Source organism: Eulemur rufifrons, chromosome 2, assembly GCF_041146395.1.
Source record: "Eulemur rufifrons isolate Redbay chromosome 2, OSU_ERuf_1, whole genome shotgun sequence".
NCBI classification, from domain to species: Eukaryota; Metazoa; Chordata; class Mammalia; order Primates; family Lemuridae; genus Eulemur; species Eulemur rufifrons.
Window position 1 is genome coordinate 28,332,426 of NC_090984.1, and position 18,540 is coordinate 28,350,965.

The 18,540-nt window shown below is 36.4% G+C and overlaps 1 protein-coding gene across 5 annotated transcripts in view; it reads right to left on the bottom strand.

The window, feature by feature from the left end:
- Positions 1–18,540, bottom strand: part of MAP2K5 (mitogen-activated protein kinase kinase 5) — a 242,706-nt gene that overhangs the window by 190,216 nt on the left and 33,950 nt on the right. For all 5 annotated transcript variants that reach the window (XM_069458451.1, XM_069458445.1, XM_069458436.1 and 2 more), the window contains 4 exons: positions 17,339–17,408; positions 13,223–13,263; positions 12,086–12,153; positions 5,830–5,878 (listed from right to left, as the gene is read on the bottom strand). In XM_069458451.1, the coding sequence (XP_069314552.1) occupies positions 5,830–5,878; positions 12,086–12,153; positions 13,223–13,263; positions 17,339–17,408 (228 nt within the window). The remainder of the gene's footprint in view (positions 1–5,829; positions 5,879–12,085; positions 12,154–13,222; positions 13,264–17,338; positions 17,409–18,540) is intronic.

The window sequence follows — 18,540 nt, forward strand, 5'->3', positions numbered from 1 at the left end:
TTGAGGCAATTTACAATCAGCTAATTACTATATTTAAGGTCAGTAAAGAAATGACAGACAGGTCAGAAAAATTGGCAACAATTTTCCTATTGGAGGGGAAGTCTGTTCTTCACTACCCATATAGAAAAAAAAAATTTTACCTGTATAAAGTCTGTTGTATGAAGAAAAGAAAAACCTCATTCAGGACTGAATGATAAATTTTAAAGCAGCACATAAAGTGACTTGAGATGCTAAACTAGCAGAGTAGCTTCTTGGTTTACTTTGATCAATGAAGGATATGTAAAGAGCAGTATCTAATAGTGGGTACAAACAGGCTATCAGGCTAATTTCTTTAGAATATTTCTCTAGGTAATCTGAACATGTCTCTAACAACCTAATTTGTACCATTAATTTACCTACCAAGATGCACCCTCATCATGGCTTGAAATAAATTTCTAGGAGAGAAATATTTCATTCATTCAAGCACGCAAATTCTAAATTAGTGGCATTGAGTTTAAGGGTAAGCAGGACGTAGCTACCTAGTATCTAGGGTCTAGGCTCCAGAGGGGCCACAGTATGTGGTCATATCCCCTCCACCACAGGGTAGTGGTGGCACATCTCTGAGTACATTCAACCATTATAATCCTGATATCATAGTCTTTTTACCACTAATGCCCATCAGAGTGAAAAGAGAAGTGGAGTAGCTCTCCAACCTGCATTCCCAGCACTTCAACCTAACAAGGAGCTAGGAGATAGGCTGAGGGCCCCAGGATCGGGTGGAGGGTGAGGAAAAGGGAGGAGGGAAAGTGCTGTTTGTTGCAAATGTATGTGCATATGCACTAAGCACTATGTAAGCAAATTCAAGGACAGAAAAAAATCAAGACAGATATATAGAATATTTCAGATAATAAGGAAGATCGCAAGAGTTACATAAAGATGGTTTTGAAGAGCAAGTTCTAGAACCATGTCACTTAAAAAGATAGTATCCAGGGTTGGGTATAGGGGCTCATGCCTGTAATCGCAGCAATTTGAAAGGCAGAGGTGGGAGGGCTGCTTGAAGCCAGGAGTTTGAGACCAGACATAAGGAGACTCCATCTCTAATTAATTAATTAATTATTTTAAAAGACAGTATCCATAAAAAATGATTAAAGTGTTGTTTCTACAATGTTTTAAAGTTATACACACCTTTGGCCTAGGTACCGATTGACAATTTTTTAATATTAAAAAAATCAGATTCCTCTTTTTTGCATATTTGAATTTTCTAACTTTTATACAGTATACCAATATTCCTCATGTAAAAACTTTTAAAAGGAAAACTATTAAAGCAGAAAACTATTGTAATCATGAACTGACTGCAAAAAAAATTTTGAGAATTTCGTATCTTTGATAAAAATGGCTTAATTTGATTAATCTAAGATTAATTTAATTAATCTTAACTGAAAAAAATCATTAAAGGGATAAAAACATCTAATAACATTTTTGCCTTTTTAGTTTAGATGAGCATATTAATTCAACTTTTCAAAATGAAGCATAGGAACAGTGCTCATGACATAAGAAAATGGGCTTTATAAGCCTTCAGAGTACTACATTTAAATATTATATAATAGTTGGGATCAAGTATCATAAAAATCACAGAATTTTATAGCATTTTAAGGCCATTTAGCTCAATTCATTTAGGTTATATAACTAGTCAGTAACAACTAGTCAAGGCTAGAATTCAGTCTTTGAGTAAACTCCAGCTCAATGTTATAAATCAGCAGTTTGTCTCAGGTGGAAGTTTGGAGGGGCATTCCTCTATCAACAGCCACCAGCTCACAGGAAGGGAAACAATCACCTGAAGGGCACTCACAAGTTAAAAGCAATTTCATTAGCTATGATGTTTGTTTTTAAGATGAAAAATGTTTTAAAAATCACATAGCTCTTTGAATTGAAAAGAGGTAAAGTTTTTCATTCGATAATGATACCAAATAGTTTTAAAATATAGTTCAGTTTCCTTGTTTTGACTAAAAAAAAAAAGCAAATAAAAAGCAAAATAATAGTTGTGAGAGAGGAAGAAGAAAAAGTCACAGAGTTACAATTACCTGTCAACTGCCAAGACAGCAAATGACTTTAGAGAAATGACTGGCACAGGGCTCTGCTCCTGCTGCAAGAAAGGCAGGGCCCATGAAAGAAATGGAGACAGCAGCAACCCACGGGCAATCGGACTGTGTTTATGTGGGTAGATGAGGGTGTCGTGTAGTTCAGACTTACATACATACTCTCATTTATGTTTCAGTCTTCATATGGCATCCAAAACAAGCTGTTTAAGAATCTAAGAGTTTTATATACTGGTGATGATACAGTTTTTAAAGCTAATTTTACAATAGATACCTTTTTCCCCAAACTCTTTTTTTTTCTAAACACAAAAAGTTTTTCTAAAGGCATTTCAAGTTCTCAAAATAATAGGCAAAGATGCAGCTGGACCAGACTTAGTTCTACATCTGTGACTTCTCAGTACATTTATGAGTACATCTTGACTTAACAGGAATAAGAAAATATTGTCACCGTCTCCTACAAAATCTAAAAAAGAAAAACAGGGAAAACAACCTTATAGATGCAAAGGTTAAAGTCACATATCCTTAGAGTAACTGTATACTTTTTAAATCCTCTAAATTGACCCTTTGGGCTACTTCTAATCAGTTTCAAATCAAGGGCCAAAGTTAAACAGATGATGCCACACCAGACCTGAAGTAGGAAAAACACATACAGAAAACACATCAGTGAGACTGATTTATAGTTCTCAATAAAACATGCCAAAAATACCTTATGATTTATTTTTTTAAGCTGGAAAAAATAAAATACTCCATCTAAAGCGTTAACAGGAAAACAATGTCTCAATTCCAAAGACTAAATGTTAAACTTTTTTAAAAAGTGCTTGATTTACTATATTAATATTAATGAAATTTATGGGGAAAAGGAAATGGAATTCAATTACAGATCAGTAAAGAAAACATTCTTTTGTTTATTGTCTGCCTGTGCTAAAAAGAATCAGTACCTATTGCTTATAAATCATTAAAATAAAAATGCTCAATTAATCCTTATTTTTTATGTAACGGTCTGACAGAAACTAGTCCTATCACTAGACCTTTGCTTCACAAATCGAAGCAATAATGGTTTCAGAAAGCAGTCACACTCTATGAGCAGACAATTGGAGAGATTTAGTAAATCCCACTTTATAGAGCAGAGACTAATCGGAAAACACAAGCCAGTCAAATGTTTCTTATGAACTGTTGACACTATATCAATGCTGAATCAATTGGTGGCATTTACTCTGAGTGACAGAAAAGAAATAAATATTTATATCACATAACCTATATCAATGAACCCAGGCAGAAAGCTATTTCTAACCTGTCAATATTTGATTATCTTGAAGAATCATGTCCCTTTCTTTTAATGATTAATATGAATTCCTTATTAAATCTAAGTGGAGGCTAGTGGAAAGGCAAATCATTATTAATGCTTTGATAAACCACTGAAATAAAAAAACTATGCTCAAGTGTTAAAGTATCGCTAAATGTGACTCACATCTTCCATATCAAGTAGTGTCAGTGTGCAGCCCAGAAATGTACTGATGCCCACACTGTGTATATTACCTCACCGCAATGGAATCTCACTCACTCTTTAGTTACCCTACAGCACCAAGGAACTGAGGAATTAGTAGGAGGTATTCTGAAAGCTTCCAAAAGTGGGTTTTTTGTTTTTTGGGTTTTCTTAAGTCAAAGTAAATATAAAGAAAGCTAATCCTTAAAAGAAAGAAAATGTCATACTATTTAATGTGGGGTTATCATATTCCCAAAGGAAAGCAATAAACCATCTTTAAGTGTCAAAAAATCATTGGTATTACAATCTCCCACAACAGAGAACCTCCTAACTGAGACCACTAAAACATTTATGATACTAGGTTTGTTGTCAAAACATTAGGAACATTTCAGAATGCTTATTTTTTGCAGTGAAAATAAACTGTTTTTCTTTCTTTTTTTTTTTTGCTCTGTTGCCTGGGCTAGAATGTAGTGGTGTCATCATAGCTCACTGCAACCTCAAACTCCTGGGCCCAAGCGATCCTCCTGCCTCATCCTCCCAAGTAGTTGAGACTATAGGCGTGTGTCACCACACCTGGCTAAATTTTTTTTTTATTTTTTGTAGAGATAGAGTCTCGCTATGTTACTCAGGCTGGTCTCAAACTCCTGGCTTGAATCAATCCTTCTGCCTCAGTCTCCCAAAGTGCCAGGATTATAGGTCTGAGCCACTGCACCCAACCTTGTTTTTCATTTTTGAAAGAGGAATCTATGACAGGTTATTTTCCATTGCGTGGGCTGAACAAATGTAGTTAAAGCTTCTTAATTTATGTCAATTTTGAAATATATTTTCCAGCTGAAGAACACAAGCGACTTGTACATAAATTATAATCAGTAACTAGAATTCAGGCATGTTGAAGATATATAAATATCCTGGGCTCACTATTTCTGCTTTTAGTCAGATTTTGTTTATACTGGTTCTGAACACACATAGGATACTGGGGTGATATAGACACGGACCTCAATCTAAACAAATCTTTGGCTGCTTGAAGTTAAAAGTATTAGATAAATAGGATCTAAAACTTAGACACTATCAAGATTATACACACAACACCAGATTCTCCTTAACTGTATACAGAATATTTAAGGACTAGAATTCACACACTGGATGATGATCAAATGTCGGAACCAGATCAACTTAATTTTTTCTAACTGCATTCAAGGAAGTATGTGCTAAATAAGCAAGGCTTTTAGAAGCACTACCATACAATCACCATTTTAAGGCACATACATCTATTAGGCCACAACGTTACAGGTGATATTAAAGGACAGGCATGAGGACCTGGCTTTGTCTTCTTGACATGCTCCACTACAAGTACTTGATTCATGAAATGCCAATGAGGCTTGGAGAGGTCAGCGTGTGAAGGCACTGAATAAGCATCTGAGATAATTAAGATTTCAGGCTTCGAAACATGGACGGGAAGTGAACAGCAGTTAAGAAAATCAATAAGAGTCTTTTATTTGCGGTGACACAGATGTCTCAGTCAATAGAGCCTAATAGGCAGGCTTGATCGCAATGGACAGGCGCCTGCCTCCAAGGCTATCAAAGGGCTTCCACTATAACAAACATTAAAACGCATTTATGTTGCTATTGAAGAATCGAGGACCCTGTAGGTAGCTTAATTTACCAGTGTATGTTTAAAAGCACTGTACTATTTCAGAAGTGTCCATTTACTTGAATCAAAATTAGTGAGAAATAACTGGCCTGCAGGCCCGTTTGTCCCTCACTGACGGGGTTAGGTCATTCAGCTTTAGATGGCCAGTCGACTAGGCAAACCAAGGTCTCCTGAAGGCCAGGAATTTTAAATGCCAAAGGTCTGCTGTCACTGTTCTCCTAAAAAGCCAGTGTTAGTTTCAGGACAAAAGAAGGAGCTAAATAAAGTAACAGTTTTTCCTTTTCTCCCCAAAGATAATGAAAGAAACCGTCACCTCAGAATGCAGGGCCATTTCAGCAACCCATGGGTTGACACACTTGTTCAGAACTGATTAACTTTTTTTAAACTGAGACGGCAGCAGGGTGTGTGCGTGGTACTTCAATCTGCTGGGAGTGAAACCCATTAGCAGAGTTTGAAAAACGTGCTGCAAATTGTTCTGCCAATCAAATTAAGCCATGTTACTCATTTATGACAAGAAGAAATTCACATACTTTTTAAGTGTTTAATAAGTTTATGAATACGAACACTGGAGAGTAATAAGTCACTACTATGTGAAAATATTAAAATGTAATAATACCTACCTGGCCATTGGCTAATATCTTTTTCAGTTCAGCAGAAGATTTCTTTAGGCTGAAAAGGAAAGACATAATTTATAGTGGCAAGATCAACACCTTTGAATACCATTCAAAATTCCAGACTAAAATACACCTTTGCTTTTTTTTTTTTTTCTCGCCCTCCACCCTACTTTTGCTTTTAGGTGTAGGCACTAACTATACTCTTTGCATCCTTCTCCTTGTATAAAATTTTTTCAAAAGTAACTGGCCACATGCTAAAGGTATCAATGAAGAGACTAAAACCCCATTAGTAATCTAAAGGAATAAAAAGGCCTGCAGTCAAAACGAAGCTACAATATTTTATGGACTACTTCGGTGACTTTTTTAGTTCTGCTGCCTCTGGGTGGCCTTTCAGTGGCAATTTTATATGGACATTCTCATCTGCTAAGCACAAAGTATTTAACAACCCACTCAGAATATTTACAGCAAACAAAGATTATAGAACTTCAAAAGATTAAAATACACTGTTTAAGTCCTTACTGCAGTTAAGAACTATAATTCAGCTTCCTAGGAAGCAAATGTGTAGTAGAAATAAATCCTGGTACTCACTAGCTGTGTGATTTGGGACAAATTACTTACCCTCTCTCAACCTCAATTTCCTCTTTACAAAAAAATGGGAAAATAACAACTAGAGGGTAACCAGGAAAATTAAGTATTACAAAACATCTAGCATTTTCTTGTACATAGTGGGTACGTTTTTATGAATAAAATTAATAAATTTCAGCTGCATTCTCTTTCCTTTCCTATAGGCAGGCAGTTTCCAGAGTTATTTAAGGAATATTAAAATGTTCCTGGATGATATGGCTATGTTAACGTTTATGTGGATGAGTTTAGTGGAAGTCCTTCTTGAAGAAAGAGAGGTGGGCCAAGGGGAGCTCTGAACTCCTTCCAGCTTTAGAATGAGCTATGTCTGCAAATATCTACCTGGCCGGTAGAGTGGCATATGAAATAGCAGCTTCCTCCAGCACTGTTCTATTTGAAATTTAAAGCTTGTTAACTCTATTCTTGATCTATCCACTCTAACCTTCTGCCTATATACCAGGTTAACTCTCTCCCCTGTGCTAGTTATCAGCGTAGATGTCTTTCTTCCCACCATACCCTCCCCCAAGACTGGGAGCTCCCTGAGAACACAGACAAAATCTTACCTATTCTATCTATTCCATTCCCTTCTCACTCTTGAACTTAGCCCAGTGACTTAGCATGTGCTAAGTGTTTGATAAATGGTGGTCGTTGCTCCTGTTGTTTATCATATTGTGGTAGTAGCAGTAGTAAGGCAGCAAGACATAAAGACCATAAATGTATCAGAAAGCAAAAGGACTCATGACCTAATATGAAATACACACACACACACACACACACACACACTCCATTTGGTACCTTTAATAGGTTACATTTGAGAAAATCTCAGACTTTAAGTTTGACCACACTTACATTTCAAGTTGTTATTCTTCTTTCTAAATACATCTTAAACTTTTGCTATGGTCAAATGCCAACTATGGAGCCTCAGTCCCTACTTTCCTAGATTTTACAAAATATGTCCTCTCTCTAGGGTTCTAGACTTTAGTAATGTCCTACCAAGTCTAAGAATCCATGCACTAAAGTGGAAGTTAAGAATTTTGTAGAATGGAACTAAAGCTGATAAACTGCCTAAAATCAGTCCAGTTAACAAAATAATAATAGCAGCTACCATTTATCAAGTGACAACCATGTGCCAGGCACTGTGCTAAATGCCATTACTTATCCTAATTTAGTCCTCACAATAACTATACCCTTCGGGTATAGTTATTATTATCCCTAATTTATAGATAAAACTAAGGTACATACCTTGCTCAAAGTCATTCTCTCTCTCTCTCTCTCTCTCTCTCACACACACACACACACACACACACACTTTTTTCAGGAAACATTTAGATCCTAGTATTCCTATAAATGAATCCCAATTTTTGTAAAGACACAAATAACCAAACAAAGCCCAGGCAACATTTCTTCACAGATATTCCATTATGTTATAAACTTGAAATAATAACATTTTGATTCATTGCATTTGCAAAACACCTTTCATCCAAGAAACAAAACATGATTCCTTAATACAGTTTCATCAATCTTCCTAACACCAGAGGTAGTTAGATGGAAAGTTTAATCATCCTAATTTTACAGAAGGAGAAAGTCAAGTTGTTTAGGAAAGGCCCTGCCTTGACAGTGGGACTTGAATTCAGTAATTATGGCCTAGGAAAACCATGTGGATTAGCTCAGTTTAATAAACATTCATTCATCTAAGGCAAAACACAACTCATGCTTTCAGAATAACAGAGGAAAATACTGATTTCATTCATTATGCTAATATCTGACTACCAACTTGGTCTAGTAAAAGAAAAAAACATTCTGTATCCTGGCAATTTCTTCGTGACTCAGTTTACTCAGTATTTCATTTATCTGTATGGTCACAGTGACCTGAGCTATCTAAAAATCACGTTCAAAAACATTTTAAAATTTAAATGCAATACAGTTGTAATCTGAGTATGATACCTGAAGAGGGACACTGAGATATCCAAAGAAGAGTAACAGGATAAGGAGACTAGAAATAATGTCATGTCCATGAAGATGAATGAGTTGGGAAAGAATTTAATCCAGAGACAAGATTTAAAGAGTATGTAAGTGCATTCATTCATTCATTCTTTCATGACTATCACCTCTGTGCTAAGCATCATGCTAGGAATTGGGACTTCGACAATAAATACACTACGGTCACTGCCCTCAAAGAGTATAGACTCTATTGGGGGACAGAGGTGACTACAATACAATATGCTCACTGCTACAATAAAAGGAAGCATGGGAGGATTATTGGAATGCAAAGAAGGAAAACCTGGTATAGACTGGGAGGTGGGTAGTAATTAGGGATAGTTTTCATCAGAAGATAATTTGGTCATCAAGGATGACCAATAAGAGCCAGATTGAAGGTGAAGGTGGGGATTAGAAGAGGAGGAAAACAGGAAAGAGGCAGCAGCACATGTGCAGGCCCACTAGTGAGAGGAAAGTGATACATTCAGGGCACATGTATTCATCAGCAAAACTGGAATTTCAGATGGGAAGGGGCAAAATGGCAGGCCAGCAAGCTGGAGTAGGCAGAGCACCCACACGTGAAAGGCCATGGCTCACCTGCTGTGGAGGCTGCACTTTATCCTGATGGTGTGAAGAGCAATAAAGAGTTTTTAAGCAGGGAATGATGGCTCAGAACTGTGCATTAGCAAGACTACTCCAGCTACAGCAGGGAGGAGGGACTGAAATGGGGCAAGACTGGAGGGAGGAAGCTATTAGGAGGCTGTGGCAGTGATTTGGACAGCCTGAACCACCTGCACAGCAACAACGCTGGAAAGTAGACAGACTCAGAGCTACTCAGAAGGTAGAACCCACAACTGCAAGGATGTGGGGCTGAGGAAGGCCTAGGAGCAGTGACAGAGGACTGGCAGGTTATCTGGAGACAGGAAATCTAGGAGAAGTAGTACGTCTGGAGCAAAGATGATTGGAAGAGCTATCACCTGGAACAGCCACATTCTAAGGACTAAACTGAATTATCAGGAGTGGGTGCTAACGGGAGATAAATCCCAGCTCACAAAGAAGAGCTTGCTAAGATATAGCTAAAGGAAAATAGAGAGAGCTGCCTTGAACAATAAAGTGCATTCCTCCCACACAGATCCTCAGGAAGAGTCTGCGTGACTATTTGGCAAGGACCGGGGAATCAAGCACCAAAGGAGGGCAGGATTAGCTCAGTGTTTCTTCTACTCATTCTCCACCCCACAGGCAGAGGATCTGTTAAAAACATAGAGCCCACCATGGCACTCTCCTGCAGAAAACCCTCTAATGGCTCACCAGTACACTGAGAGGAAAATTCAAACACTAAAGGGCCCAGGAGGCCCTGCATAATCTGACTCCTGTCTACTTCCTTATGTCCTGTCACTTCTATTGCTCTTCCTCTTCCTCCCATAGCCCTGCCCCACCCCAGGATCCCTGTCTGGGCTCCAGCCAAATTGGCCTGCTTACAAACACGCTAAGCTCCTTTCTCACCTCAGGGCCTTCACCTACACTCCTCCCTCTGTCTGAAATGCCCTTCGCTGCTGCTTGACATGAGTAGGTCCTTCTCTTCCTTCAGGTCTAGATGGAACCATAGCTCTCCCTGGAGAGCCTTCCCTGAGGACCCAGTCTAAATCTAAACATATTCCTGTGCAGCGTCTGCTCTCTTCACATCCTGCGTTCCCTTCATGACACTAAATATAAAGTGTAATTATTTGCATAGTTTTTTTATATGTACACCCATTAGATGGTGAGCTTCAGAAGACAAGGATCACGCTGCATTTCTATTGTGTAGGACAGTACCTAATAAACAGGAGGCACTCAATAAATACCTGTTGATTAGTTACCAATCTGGGGCACAGAACATGGCCAACCTAGGGTGGCATAGTAAAATCACCTGTAGGACTTTTTCAAATTACATTCCTCTCATAACAGAAATCACTCCTGGAGCAAACTATCATTATTATTTGGGAGGATGTAATATCCCTAAGGGAAGTTACCACCGACAAAAGGCTGAGAACCACTGGATCATCAGATGGTTTCGGAACCTCTGTCCAACCTAATAACTTCATAATACTCTGTGAATATATAATTTTTGAATAACAAAGCTAATTTACTCATGTTGTTAAAAACCAAATCTGGGAGAATTACCTTCTCTGTCTTGCCATTTTTTCAACTCAATTCTGCTTTTTATACCATGATGAAATTTGACTTAAAACACCAGGGAAAGTCCTTGTTCTTCCTCTGGGGTCATAATCTGTAAGTAACACTTGTTCTGGAAATAGTGGTAATAATGAAATGCCCTGCCTTCTTCAAACTGAGTCCAACAAGTGACCCTCAGGCCCAATGCCTCTACTGTGCCGGGCCATGGCCCACGTGCTCAACACGCATGGAGAGGGAAGCTGCGAAGTACCACCTGGCAGGGCCAAGCCCTTTGTTGAGAACATCTATCCCTCATCACCACAAGGTAGATGATCCACTGGCGAATCACCAGACCAACTGTATTTTAAGGCAGAATAAATTACTTAAAAAGGAAACATACTTTAAGAGCAGTATGTTCATAGCAGGGAAGCTGGTGGGTAGATACACTGACATCATAATAACGCAATCGGGGAAGTGACTTTGGGGAAGAGGCATGCAAGTAAGGAAAGAGTCAGAACAGACTTTAAATTATCTACATTAAAGCCTGTTGGCCAAAAACCAAGACTGTGGGTTAAGAGGGGTGGGAGACATTTTGACGGTAAAGTAGAAGCCTGAACTACATCTCAGCCAATAGAGGGTATCACTTTATAAATATTGGTTAAAATCCTAAACCAAGAAAAAAATTGGCTGAAGCCCTAAACCCAGAAAAACCTCAACATAAAATGGAAGGGTTTTCTAGCTCCATGCTGGCTTTTCAGTCACCAATGTGAATATGCACACATGGACAATCATGTTCATAGTGCCACCCTCAAGCACAGTAATATGATATTTACTGGCTGAATAACTGAATGTAAAACCAAAATGTCCTAGAATTCTATCAGCTTAAGCAGGATGCGCTTTCTTTGAGGACGATGATAGTCTGGAAGTAAGTTCTCAGGCTTGTAAGAACACTTTGAAAAAGCTCAGGTCTTTAGTATCCACTCCAGCAATATTAGCATGAGCTAATGAAAATTATCTTCCCTCTTAACTTCAATTTCCTATACACCAAAGACACTAATGAGCAACATGGTGGTCAATTTCAATTTCGCCACTTTACTTATTCCCTGTCTCTTTCTAGTGAAGATGCCCGTGAATGACGAGGCTGTCAAAAGATGGGCAAGCAAAAAAAAAAAAAAGAAAAAAAAAGCATTTTGTAATTGACAAAACAGACCATCAAGGCAGGAATAGTCAAAGCCAAGGCACTGAATTTTCTATATGATCTGGAGAATGAAGGTGAACCAGTCCACAGACCAAAATTAATACTTTAACATCTATAATTTCATCTTTCTATATAAAGTCCTTTCTCTTTGGTCAATATATAGCTAGAGTGATCTGGCCAAATTTCTTTTTGGCCACATACATACTTTTTTGGTCTTATAAAAAAGAAATGTCATCCCATAAGCCTATTCTTTACCACCCCACCCCCTGGTGTAGATAATTACACCAGGGGCACACTTCACTTGCTTGTTCTCACCTATTGCTTGGAAGTGAATCTGAGACTGCTGGGCTGCTGTGTTGAGAGGGTCCAGCCCGGGTATTCACCTATAAGTAAAGAAAGAATCTTGATCAGTCTTGTGTTCTGAGGACACAGTTCTAATTAACCTATAATTTGCCACAAATTTCACATTTCACTATGGAGGTTAATTAGCTTGTTGCTAGACAGACCCACAGTTAGAGTCTATTCAGTATATAGGTTACAGAACCATACAACCTGTATATTACATAATACTCTATTCCTGTCATTATTCAAATACTTAGTTAAACAGTGCTGGAAAAAGGAAAGATAAACAAGGAAAAAATTCATTTCACTGTCTAGAACACATACAAAAACGGTATGTTCAAAAAAGTATATTAAGAATATATCCAGGAGTTAGTAGTGAACCACAGGTTATCATATCCTTCCATCTCTACAACCAAGCAGAACACTGTATGTACAGTGTGTCCCAAAAGTTTCCATACGAAGGAAAAATTTTGTAAAATTTTGTAATGAATATTTTGTAAATAAAGGTACATTTAGCTATAATTTCCCATTTTCCCTATGGCGACTTTTGGGACACCCTGTAGAATGTTGCTTATTCAATAAAAAATGAGATCCAAGTAATCAACTATAAAATATTTGAACCTAATACCAAGGCCCGCTTTTCTTTCAGAGATGAAGCCCTAAGCAGAAATCCAGAATTCAAAATACACAGAACAATAAAAAGACATTAACTAGATATATGTTTCTAGCATAAATATGTCAAAAAGAAGAGGGGGGTAGTCCAAGTGCAATATGCCTATGTGCTTAATCACTGAAACGAAGTCTGTATTCTCACTCAAATAAATCTTTGTGGAGACAACAGTACCCAGGATCATGCTGAAGAAACTGACCAATAAAACAATTTTAAAAAATTAAAAATACAGCAGCAGCAGCAAAACCCCAGTATCCAAGTATATACACATATTGAGCAAATACTACAGATGAATCCCTCTCCACTTCCCATTTAAAAAAAAAAAAAAAGGATCGCTTGTCAGAGCTTGAGAAAGTGCAGTTTTATTTGACATTTCAATAAGTGGAACACAGCATTACAAATCCATCTAACTTTACTGAAACAATTATTGAAATTCGTACCTTCAGGCCATGTATGTTCCGTTCCCCAGGAGGCTTGCAGGCTGAAACAGTAATTGACTAAATTGTAGAACACATCAGGGCCATTTACAAATTTGCTCAAAATGAATCGTTTAAAAAGAAATGAGGGTGACACCAAAATTAGCAGAGAGAAATGATTGAAAAGTGGCTCCCAAGACCCAAAGTGGGAATTATGAACCAAGGTTTTAACTTGCAGGAGTGAGCATTTATAAATGCAAAGAGCTTTCTGACACCACCTCATATAAATTCCAATTTCTGCTTAAAATATATAAAAATCAAGTTAACTGAGCTAAAATGATTAGATTTCTTTCATAATTCAAATTTCTGCAATCTGTCCTCACTCTATTACATTGTGTATCAGCTATCACTTAAACTACTTTGAAAATAGCTAAGGTTTTTTGGGGGGAGAGTGGGGTGGAAGAAGGATGTTTTAATGCCAAAAAGATTGCTTGAGATTCTAAGATGAAATATGGAAGTTTGAATACTAGTTTGCACAGCCATAAGCAGTCAAATTTATTAAAATACAAATATATAACTAATTTTATTACGTCTTGCAAATCTTAGCATCTGCTAATATTTAGTTCTAAAGATAAAGTAGTGCCAGGAAAAATAATGTTAACTTCCTGACGCCATCTCAAGTTATAAATTAGTACTTTTCAAATTTAGCAAATGCTTCTTCACCAAATGTTAAAAATACAAAAGCCTCCTGCCCATACTATATAGACTGCTTCCATTTGAAAATTATTATGCCCTACAAATTGTATGTTAAGGAGCCATCAGTTTTGTTTGATTATTTGGGGAAGGATTTTTTTTGCTCCTCTTTCAAATATACATGTGTTCTTCCTTTGTTTCTGATAAGAAATAGAGCTATTTAATAATAAGATGATGTGGGTAATAATTACAAAGCACATCAGTTGCTTTCATTTTGTATATTTCAAGTATATTCAAATTTATTATGTTATTTTCCTAGAAAATATACCTAAACCTTAATAAAGGGTTTTTATTTGTCTTTTTAAAACACATTAAAATTAAGACTCCAGGCCAGGCACGGTGGCTCACGCCTGTAATCCTAGCACTCTGGCAGGCTGAGGTGGGAGGATCGCTTAAGCTCAGGAGTTTGAGATCAGTCTGAAAAGTGTGAGACCCTGTCTCTACAAAAAATAGAAAAATTAGCCAGGTGTGGTGTCTCGCACCTGTAGGCCCAGCTACTTGGGAGGCTGAGGCAGGAGAATTGCTTGAGCCTAGGAATTTGAGATTGCAGTGAGCTATGATGATGTCACTGCACTCTAGCCAGGGCAACAGAGTGAGACTCTGTCTCTAATAATGATAATAATAATCATCATCATCATCATCCAAATCTTTCCTTAAAATGGAAATTAACTTTTTGAACAAAATAACAGTCACATACATTTGATGCCTGGTTCTTGAGGGACTATCAACACTTCCTAAAACAACAACTTTACAATATTTCCATAGCAGTAACCCAGCGCACTCATAAACTTCACCTAAGGAAAGTAGCTAACCAAGGAATCAGAGACAAGCATAAACCCTTTAACTCTAACATCTACCTCACTCCTCAACTGGCTTCTCAAATCTTTATAACTGGAAATCTAAACAGTATTCAAAAAACCTAATAACTTCATATTTCCTAAAGTTATAAAATCAGAAGTCATTATAAAGCTAGTAAATTTTCATATTTATTATTTAACATATCTTTTAACAACAGAAAGGACTTAGCCACAGCTGGGAGTTACTATCCAAGGTAACGTGCTACTTCGAATGAGGAAAACGTATGTTATTAAAACAGAATCATTTTCTCCCATCCTTCCTACTTGTTCATTCTAAAGATTCTTCTTAACATGGTGCCTGACCAAGAAATCTAAGGTCTGAGGGCCTCTAACTAGGAAGGCCCAGGTACCAAATATGTCTATACCTTAACTGTATAAATTTGTATAATCTCACTTGTCTTCATATGATAAGATGTACATTCAATGTAGATAGGTAGCAAAAAGGAGAAGACCACAAAAAAACAGAAAGAATTCTACCACAGCATACAAAAAATCCACAAAGATAGGAAGACTGAGTCTTTCATATTCTGAAATTTTAAAATTTTACTTGGAAAGACTATATTTAATAATTCATTGTAACCTAGTAGGTTTTGTGCTAGGACTACATGTGACACTACCATCTCATGTATTTTCTTCTTTTAATTATCATCTCCCCATAATAAACTCTTCTCCCTACCCCTAGTCCAAGCCCTCCAAACCACCCCATGCAAATTTTACTAATATTTTAATTTATATGCCCTTCCACTTTAAGCAAATTATAATTTAAGTGAAATTCTTACTCAAAGGGATATTAACCACTTATAAGCTATGTGACTCTGAAGTTACTTAACGTCCCTGAACCTCAATATTTTTATCTAAGAAATGGAAGCAATAATACCTAATAGGCAGAACTGTTGGGAGGATTAGAAATGATAACACATACAGCAATATTAGTGCCTGAACTGAGCAGATGTCTAAAAATGGTTTTGTTATTATCACAGAGGGGGCACAATGGTATGGACAGTGAGTATGACAGGGACTGTTCACAAAACGAAAGAAAACAAACAGAACTTGAAAAGATTGCTAATGAAGTGAAGTAAATATTTTATTAAAAAGAAAAATGAAGACCCACAACAATGGAACTATAATTCCCCAGGATACTGCACTAAGGTTTGCTACAACAGAGCTATAATGCTATCAAGTAGGGAAGAAATTAACGGAAATTTTCAGCTTGTAAAAAACTATTCCTTGCAGAAAAACAATTCTGAAACATGCCTAAGTTCTCCAGTTATTGCAACAGTAAAAAAAAAATGTGCATCCTTGCTATTGGCCTAATACAAGGAAATGGCAACATTTCTTTCTCTTTTTCTTTCTTTTTTTTTTTATTTTCTGTTTCGGTAGTCTTCAAGTACAATATAATCGGATAAATCATAATTCTTGTTTTGGACTATCATTGGTCCTAAATTGCCCAATTTTACTTATTTAGCATTTTAATAAGTTATTAATAATGTAATAAGCACTCCCAATTCTGCTGCCCACACATATGCTAGAAGAGCAATATTACTCTTGAACCCTTATCTTGTGGGGTTGGCCAAGCCAGCTGCCTTTGGAGACTTTATTAGTGCAAGTAGGAGCCTACTGGTTAATTGAGCCATTCAAACTTCAAAGTTACAGGTAATGAAAGTCTAGAATGTTTAATTGGAAAACTCATACCATGATTATTTGTACAGTATCAGTTAACGAAGGTAAGTTTAACTTTTAATTATTTCAATTAAGTTATTTCTAGAAGGGTTACTTAGAGAATTTCCTTATCTGTTCCATTAGTTAGAAAACATGGATTCCAAGTGGGGCAATGTATAATGGGTGAAAGACTTAATGGTTTATATAATTAACTGTTCTTTTTCACCATTATTCAAATTTTAAAGGAACGTTTATACGTAGTTGAACAATCATATCTACAAGGCTAGGACTGCCAAACCTAAAAGGAAAAAAGAAAATTATCTGACCAGGTGATTCACCAAGATCAGCTCATATTTTTGAAGACTTAACAATAAAATTTCCATTTATGAGAATTTTCTGTTATTTAGAAAATAGCTCCTCAAAAAACAAAGTACTGAACATTTCACCAAAATTTCTTTCCTAAAACCCCTCAGTAAATCTTAGCTTCTGTACTAGATGAAAGCTTTCTCCTCAATAGCAGCTTTGGCTACCATCATGAGCCACAATTTATAAATATCCAGAATTAAAGTCATTCATTTGCCTTGGTTTAGAAACCATGTGGGCCCCCAAAGTGTTCTTTAAGCTAATGTAAGTATGTACTTCAAAAACAAAAAACAATCTAGTTAGTTTAATTTACTCTAGTAAATTAGATATTTTATCTGCCATAACTATAATATAGCTTGCAATCCCCATGATAATGAATACTTCTTTTGGCTTTTCAAATTAAGATCTAAACATCATGTTATGTGCATTTAAACCTTTGGAAAACATAACTGTTGATGAAACAGTTTACTGAAATAATCATTGTTGATTAGAATTTGCTCAACATTACCTCTTGGAAATATCTGCAGAGGCTCTATTAACTGTCCATTTACTTGCTGTTCCATTACTGTGGAATAATACTGCAAAGAGATTATAGAAATAGATTACTCAGTAATGTATGAATACTGGAATAGACACTCATGGGTTGTTTAATTCATAGTACTTTTGTAAATTGCTGGTATACACATATCAGCCTTGAGAATACTTTTCCCCTACTTGCACATCAAAATGACTACAGTGAATATTCAGGATTAAAAGTCCAGTATAGTGTTACCCTTCACAGTGCCAATTATCTTTAAGAGTAAAAGTGTTGATTAAGATTTTATATTAGTTTTTGATTTAAGAAATTTTTTAAATGATAAGTATTTAAAATGACACATAAAACATTTTAGTAGAAATTTCTCAAATTGCCTCTTATTCTTTTCCCCTGAATTTTACAAAGTGGAGAAGCTACACAATGGTTTTGGACCTACATACCAGTTAATCAAATATTATTAACATCTGTCTATAAAATGCACAAATAATGGAAATCTAAATCAGAGAGACTGTGGAACCAGGAAACAAGATATGACCCATCCAAAGATGACAGAATTAATATGATAAAAAGGTAGCCTAGCTTCAAGCAAATATACCTTTTATGCTTTAGGCTTATAAATACTTTAGTATGGATCAAATTTCACTATAAAATTCTGGGCACAAAAAATAAAGTTCTGAATGAAAAAGCTTTCACACTCCTTCATGAACACAAATCACTACATAGGTTCTATTATGGTCTGATTCCCATGTTCCTTAATATGCTAACTGGTAGGTATATGTCCACCTAACTTGGAGATGGCTTCTGCGCTCTCACTTCTTATAACGTTTGACACAACAAACCAATGTTCTTACTAGAAAAATATTGATGACGAAAAGTGCTGATTTTGTATTTTGAGGGGCTGTCAAAGAGCAGAACTCCCCTTTCATCCTTACTGTTTCTATATTAAAAACACATGCATATTATTTAACCACCACATTTTCAGGAAATTCCTCCTTGATTATCATTATGTGCTGACATTCTAAAAAAGTTTCTTTTTAGAAGATAACACATACGTCTTCCCTACTACTTTTATGTACATTAAAATTATTATAAGGCCAAAGCTTTTATTCCCCAATAAAGGGGAGCTATAAAATTCTATTATATATCATCTTGACAATCACAAGTTAACAAGTCTA